This window comes from Phocoena phocoena, chromosome 8 (assembly GCF_963924675.1).
Source record: "Phocoena phocoena chromosome 8, mPhoPho1.1, whole genome shotgun sequence".
Classification (NCBI taxonomy): domain Eukaryota; kingdom Metazoa; phylum Chordata; class Mammalia; order Artiodactyla; family Phocoenidae; genus Phocoena; species Phocoena phocoena.
Genome location: NC_089226.1, coordinates 43,932,702 through 43,940,030, shown reverse-complemented (window position 1 = coordinate 43,940,030; position 7,329 = coordinate 43,932,702). Strand labels below are relative to the sequence as shown.

Here is a 7,329-nt window from a genome sequence, read left to right as displayed (position 1 = left end):
CATCAAATACATTTATCAACAATTGCAGTGCAAGCAAAAGAAATTAGACTCTCCTGGCAACTTTTTAGGAGCAAAGAAAAGTGCCTTATCTAAGATTATCAGGGCCTCAGACAATGCAGTGAAGATTGGGGGTATAACTGTTATTGGAAAAAGTTAGTGTGCCTGATACACAGTGAGGCCAAATAAACCGAAATTACAATTAGTCACAAATACAGTCCTCAAGTTTTTTTGCCCATACGTATGAGTATTGTCTAAAACGTGTCTTCTTTGTAGCAGCTAGGCCCTGCCACCACTGTGCTTGGCTGAGCTCACAAATCTGTTGTAACCTGTAGCTTCCGTGTCACTTCTCTGGCTCTCCTCTCCTGCTAAGCTTTGTTTCCTGGCAGTAATCAAAACCTTCTGCCACTGCCATAGCTACTGCTGCTGCTGGAACCACCATAGCCACCTTGGTTTTGGGGTTTGGCAAAGTATTGGCCTCTACCACCATAGGGGCCAGAACTTCTGCCTCCAAAGTTTCCTCCTTTCATGGGTCCAAAATTTGAAGATTGATTATTGTGACTGCCAAAATCACTGTAGCTTCCACCACCTCCAAAATTGCTTCCATCGTTACCAAATCCATTATAGCCATCCCCACTGCCACCATATCCACCACCACCGCGGCTGCCACCAAAGCCACCTCGACCACTGAAGTTTCCTCCATGACCAAAGCTGTCATTCCCACCAAAACCCCCTCCATGACCACCACCAAAGTTTCCAGAACCACTTCGACCTCTTTGGTTGGATGAGGCACTAGCCATCGGTTGCTTAGATAGGGCTTTCCTTACTTCACAGTTGTGGCCATTCACAGTGTCTGAATGACAATCTTGTCTACAGAGTCATGGTCATCAAAGGTTATGAAAGCAAAGCCTCTCTTTTTCCCACTGCCTCGATCAGTCATGATTTCAATCACTTCAATTTTCCCATACTGTTCAAAATAATCTCTTAGGCGATGTTCTTCAGTGTCTTCTTTAATGCCACCAACAGAAATCTTTTTCACAGTTAAGTGGGCACCAGGTCTTTGAGAATCTTCTCTTGAGACGGCCCTCTTTGATTCCACCACTCTTCCATCCACCTCGTGGGGCCTTGCATTCATGGCCGCATCCACCTCCTCTACAGTGGCATATGTGACAAACCCGAAGCCCCTGGAGCGCTTGGTGTTTGGATCCCTCATTACCACACAATCTGTGAGCGCTCCCCGCTGCTCGCAATGGCTCCTCAGACTCTCATCGGTTGTTTCAAAGCTCAAACCTCCGATGAAGAGCTTCCGCAGCTGTTCGGGCTCTTTGGGTGACTCTGACTTAGACATGACGGCAGTGGAGGTGGGGGGAGACGTCAACGATGCTTACTCGGCGGCGTCCACGAGCAGAAAGGAGTAATCTACCGAACGTATCTCCTGTCAGTTTTGAGGTTGTAATGTGGTTAAGAAACTAATGTGTTATCACAGAGCAGCCAGGACCAGAAATGCTGCCCAAGTGTGACCAGTTATAAATTAGTCAGAATCTGGCAGCAGGGCAATAAACAGGGAAGAAAAAGCTGTAGTTAGATGCATCTGGCAGCTCCTGGAATGAAGCTGGTAAGCAGACTTCTTCAGGGAACAAGCAGGGACATTTTTAGTAGTCCCCCCGGACGCAGACTTTGTCCAGGATCAACAGAATGGGCGTTGCCTGCCAGCAAGCAGAATGTGTCCTCCTCCTGCAGGGCTTCCTCTCTCCCCTCGAGGCCCCCTGGAGATCGCAGGAGCCAGGAGTTTGGGGCCGGTTTCCATTCGCCTCTGGACCCACCTGGAGAGCAGAGGCAGGGCTTTGAGGAAGGTCAGCGGAGGCCACGGTCTGCCGCAACCTGGGCGTTCCCCGCGTTCCCGGGCGTTCTCTCTCTGTTCGCCCTCATTCCCGAGGCTCGCTCCGGTAGCCGGCACCTCCTGCTCAGTCCCGAGGAAGCCATGGCCGAGTCCAGGGGTCGTCTATACCTCTGGATGTGCTTGGCTGCAGCGCTGGCATCTTTCCTGGGTGGATTTATGGTGGGTAAGTGTACCGACCCCTTCCCCGGATCCCTCCAGCCTCCCCGGAGGAAAGCGGTAGAGCCTGGGGCTGAAGAGCTGGGCTGCGCGCTGGGCGCCGGGCCGGCTGAGCTCCTCGAATTTCAGCCCAACCGGAAACTGAATGGAATGCATTTCGGTCTTCCTAATAAAGTGTGCCAGAAATTCAAATTTATTAAATGCTCGCTGAGTTCAGGGTACTGTTAAGGGCTGTTAAGACAATTTAGAGTTGCCACTATCCGCAGGGGTCAAAAAGATGATTTAATTTCCAAGACCACTAATGAGTCAAAACTTTCAACTGCCCTTCTGTAATCATTTATTACATAAATATTTGTCGAATGCTCCCTGTGTGTCAGGCACTGTGCTATGAACTTAACCCCTATGGGAGAACAAGAAAGATAAAGACCCGTGCCTTGATGCATAACTCATGGGAAAATGAAAAGAATAGCCCTCACCTAAAACTTGTTTAACCAACTCAAAGTTACACATCAGAATTTGAAGGTTTTCTGCATTTGGTATGAATTTTTTGTAAAGCTCACCATGATCTGTTTCTTAAGTAAGGGCTTTTTTTTTTTCCTTCTTCCCCTTTGGCTTCTAGTTTTTATAAAAGTCAAAAGCAATTTCTTGTGTATGTAGTATGCATATGTGTATGTATTCTCCTCCCAGGCTGGCTTAGTAAGCCTCTCAAAGAAACAACCACTTCAGGGAACACTCACCAAAATCTAAGGTGGAAACTGGTGTCTGAGATGAAAGCTGAAAATATTAAATCATTTCTTCGGTAAGTTTGTTTTGTATACTTGATCTTAAAAATGGTGTTTAGGGCTTCCCTGGTGGCGCAGTGGTTGGGAGTCCGCCTGCCAATGCAGGGGACATGGGTTCGTGCCCCGGTCCGGGAAGATCCCACATGCCGCGGCAGCGGCTGGGCCCGTGAGCCATGGCCGCTGAGCCTGCGCGTCCGGAGCCTGTGCTCCACAACGGGAGAGGCCACAGCAGTGAGAGGCCCGCGTATCGCAAAAAAAAAAAAAAAAAAAAAAAATGGTGTTTAAAATATTGCAGAGTGAGAACTGTATGAAAACTGATGTTATTCATGTGGGTAACCTTTGTGTGAAATTATATGATATCACATTAATTCATGGTAGTTTAAATGTTCCTTTATTCCACTCTTGGAGTCAAATCTACTTGAATGTTGAAGGAGCCTTTCTTCCCCAACTTCATCTGCAGAAAAAGTATCTGGTTACTTTATTAAGAGATGTTTCAACTTCATGTACTTTGGACTGCAGCTCAATGTTATTCTTTGTTCCCCGTGCCTGGGTTTAATCAGGAATTTTATTTAAATGTCATATTCTGCCAGGAAGAGGAAGATGGTTGTAAACTCTGATTTAGAGGAAAGGAGATTAAAGTTTCGGATTCTGTCCACTACAAATTAAACCTTTATCCCGTGTTGCAAATATAAGTAACACAAATAGGACAAAGTGAAAGCAAAAGGATCAGTGCAAACCCACCAGTCTCTTGGCAAGAGGAGTGACATTCATCCAGGGGAGTGATTATGAATTCCTTGAAGGCAGTTTGACATTTATTTCTATATTCCGACTCTTTCAAAGGAGTATCATTAAAAAAATTTTATTGAATCATAATTTACGTAAAATAAGCTGCATCCATATAACGCCTACGATTTGAGGGTATCGACAGATGCACAATACACTCAGCAAACGACCTCCTCAATTAAGATACAGAAAATTTGCATCATGCCTTTGCAGTTTATTCCTCCCTTCAACTCCCTTCCTTTGGACTCCTTCATATTTTCTAGAACTTTATATAAATAGAATCATACAGAATGTGCTTTTTCGTGTCTTTCACTCAGCATAATGAAGGATTTTGGAATTCATCCAGGTTGTTGCATGTATCTGTAGTTTATTGCTTTTTATTGCTGAGTAGTATTCTATTGAATGGAGAGACTCCAATATGTAGTTGATGGATCTCGGGTTGTTTTTAGTTTTTCATTATTGTGAACAAAGTTGCTATGAGCATATGTTTACATATGATTTCATTCCTTTTTGAATGGCTGTGTTGGATGATAAGCACGTGTTTAACTTTTTAAGAAAATGGCAAACAGGTTTCAAAAGTGGTTGTACCATTTTACATTCCTAACTTAGTATTGTCAGTTGTTTTCATTTTAACCATTTTAGTGGGTGTGTACTAGTATCTCATTGTGGTTTTAATTTGCATTTTCTTTTTTTTTTAACATCTTTATTAGAGTATAATTGCTTTACAATGGTGTGTTAGTTTCTGCTGTATAACAAAGTGAATCAGCTATACATATACATATATCCCTATATCTCCTCCCTCTTGTGTCTCCCTCCCAACATCCCTATCCCACCCCTCTTCTCATGCACTTATTGGACACTTGCATGTCTTGTTTTATAGGGTCTCTGTTCACTTTTTAAATTGTTTTGATTTATTATTGAGTATAGGAGTTCTTTCTTTATACATTCTTTTGTCAGACATTTTTGTGAATATTTTCTTCTGTTCTATGGTTGGCTTTTTTTGTTTTCCTAGTGGAGTTTTTGAAGGGCAGAGATATTTAATTTCGATAAACTCCAGTTGAACAATTTTTGTCTTATGTTTCATACTCTGTGTCCTATCTAGGCCTATGAGAAGTTGTGAAGATTTTCTTATTTTTTTTTTAGAAGTTTTATAATTTTAGCTTGCACATTTAGGTCAATGATCCACTTCAAGTTAATTTTTGTGTGTGGTATGATGTAAGAGTTGATGATTTTTTAAATACAATTATTTAATTATTCCTGCAAGATTTGTTTAAAAACTTTTCTTTCCCTGTTGAATTGCCTTGGTACTTGGTCCAAAATCACTTGACCATAAATCCATGGCCTGTTTTTTTGATTTTATATTTTCTTCTATTGATCTATTAATCTATATATCTCAGTACCACACTATCTGGTTTAGTCTAGCTTAATAGTAAGTCTGAAAATCAGGTAGAGTTAATCCTACAAATTTTTCTTTTTAAAAATTGCTTTGACTGTTTTAAGTCATTTGCGTATCCAAATAAATTTTAGAATCAACTTCTCAATTCCTACCAAAAAAAAAAACCTGCTGGAACTTTGATTAAAATTGCATTGAATCTGTAGATAAATTTGGAAGAGTCTTTCAGTCTCTTCATTCATCATAGGGATGTACTACAGTTTAACTTTTCACCCACTGAAGGACATTTGTTTTGCTTCCACTTGTTGGCTATTATGAATAAAGCTGCCATTAACATTCATGTACATCTTTTATGTAATCATAGGTTTTCATTTTTCTGGGATAAGTACCCCCGAGTGAAAATTGCTTGTTTGTAGGAAAAGTACACTTTTAGCTGTTGAAGAATCTGCCAAACTATAGTATAGCTGTATCATTTTATATTTTTCATTGGAATTATTACTCTTTTTAATTTTACCCATTCTGACAGGTGCATAGAGATACCTTATTATGGTTTTAATTTGCATTCCCTAGTACCTAATGATATTGAACATCTTTTCCTGTGCTTATTCACCATCTGTATACCATCTGCAGTGAAATGTCTGTTCATGCCTTTGACCTATTCACTATTTGGATACTTTTTTTTTTTTACTGAGCTTTGAGGGTTCTTTATATTTTCTATATACAAGTCTTTTGTTGGCTTTGTGGTGTACAGATATTTTTCCTAGTCTGTTGTTTGTCTTTTCACACCTTAACTGTGTTGTTTGTACATCAGAAGTGTTTAATTTTAATAAGGTCTAACTTATCAATTTTTCATTCTATAGATCACGCTCTTGGGTTCATGTCTAAGAACTTTTTGTCTAGCCCTAGATCCCTTTTCTCCTCTTTTTACCCCCAAATTTTATAGTTTACATTTTACAATATATTTTGTGATTCATTTTAGAGTTAATTTTTGCATAAGGTGTAATGCTTGGTTGAGGGTCATTCTTTTTTCACCTGTAGATGTCCAGTTGCTCTAGCCCCATTTGTTGAAAGGCTATCCATTGCTTTTGCTCCTTTGTCAGTAATCATTTGGGCATATCTGTGTGAGTCTCTTTGAGTTCTCTGATGCTCTGCTGATCTATGTGTCTATTCCCTGCCAGCACCATGTTGTCTTGATTACTGAAGTTATGTAGTAAGCCTTAACAATGCATAGGGTGATTCATCCCACTTTATTTTTCTATATCATTTGCCTATTCATATAAAATATAGAATAAATATATCTATATCTAGAAAAATCCTTGATGAGATTTTGATAAGAATTGCTTTAATCTTACAGAGCAATTTAGGGGCACTTTGTAGTTTTACTATGTCTCAACTTCCCATCCATGATTATGGTAAGTCTCTACAATTATTTAGGTCTTCCTTTAACAACATTTTGCAATTTTCAGGATGCAGATCTTGTATATGTATTGTTACCTTTATATTGAAGTATTTCATTTTCTTTGCAGCAGATGTAATATCATATTGTGTTTAATTTCAGTTTTCACATGTTTGTTGCTACTATATAGAAATACTGTTGATTTTGCATTCTGTGGCTAGTCTAAACTCATGTGTTAGTTCTAGGAGTGTTTGTAGATTCATTAGGATTTACTTTCTATGTAGAAAATCAGGCCGTCTTCAAATAGGGACCATTTTATTCCTCTGTTTTCACACTGTATGCCATATATATATAGTCCTTACTGTGCTGATTGTAGTTCCAGTACTGCATTGAGTAAAAGTGATGAGAGCAAACATTCTTTCCCTATGTCTGATCTTAGTGGGAAAGCATTCAGAGTTTCCCCATTAAGTGTGATGTTATATGTAGATTTTTTGTAGATATTCTTTACTGACTTAAGGAAATGTCCCTCTATTCCAAGATTGCTAAGAGGTTTGTTGTTTTTTTTTTAAATCATGAATGGGTATTAAATATTGTGTCAACTGGAAAAGAGAAAAAAGCACAACATGAGACAGCTGTGAGTTCACTGTTATTTGGGGACTTACAGAGGACTATACCCAGGAGACATTCTCTCAGATAGCTCTGCAGAACTTCTCCCAAGAGGTGGAGTTGGGGATGGGTGGAGGTCCAGGTCCATATATATATGATTTTGGTGAAGGGGGTGCATGCAATCAAGCGCACATCTTGGTACACGGTTGCTACTAGTAACAAGAAGGTTGCTGCTAGTCACAAGGAGCAGATACCTCCGTTAATAATTTTAGTGCTTTTCTATGTATGAGAAGATACAAGAAATTGGGTAAATAAA

General features: G+C 40.1%; 1 protein-coding gene and 1 pseudogene across 2 annotated transcripts in view; one reads left to right on the top strand and one right to left on the bottom strand.

Annotated features, from left to right (window-relative positions):
• Positions 1 to 389: 389 nt before the first annotated feature.
• On the bottom strand, positions 390 to 1,345 carry LOC136126852 (heterogeneous nuclear ribonucleoprotein A1-like; annotated as a pseudogene).
• A 633-nt stretch (positions 1,346 to 1,978) lies between these two features.
• Positions 1,979 to 7,329, top strand: part of NAALAD2 (N-acetylated alpha-linked acidic dipeptidase 2) — a 48,279-nt gene continuing 42,928 nt past the window's right edge. For both annotated transcript variants that reach the window (XM_065881401.1, XM_065881402.1), the window contains exons 1-2: positions 1,979 to 2,060; positions 2,741 to 2,852. In XM_065881401.1, coding sequence (XP_065737473.1) covers positions 1,979 to 2,060; positions 2,741 to 2,852 — 194 coding nt within the window. The remainder of the gene's footprint in view (positions 2,061 to 2,740; positions 2,853 to 7,329) is intronic.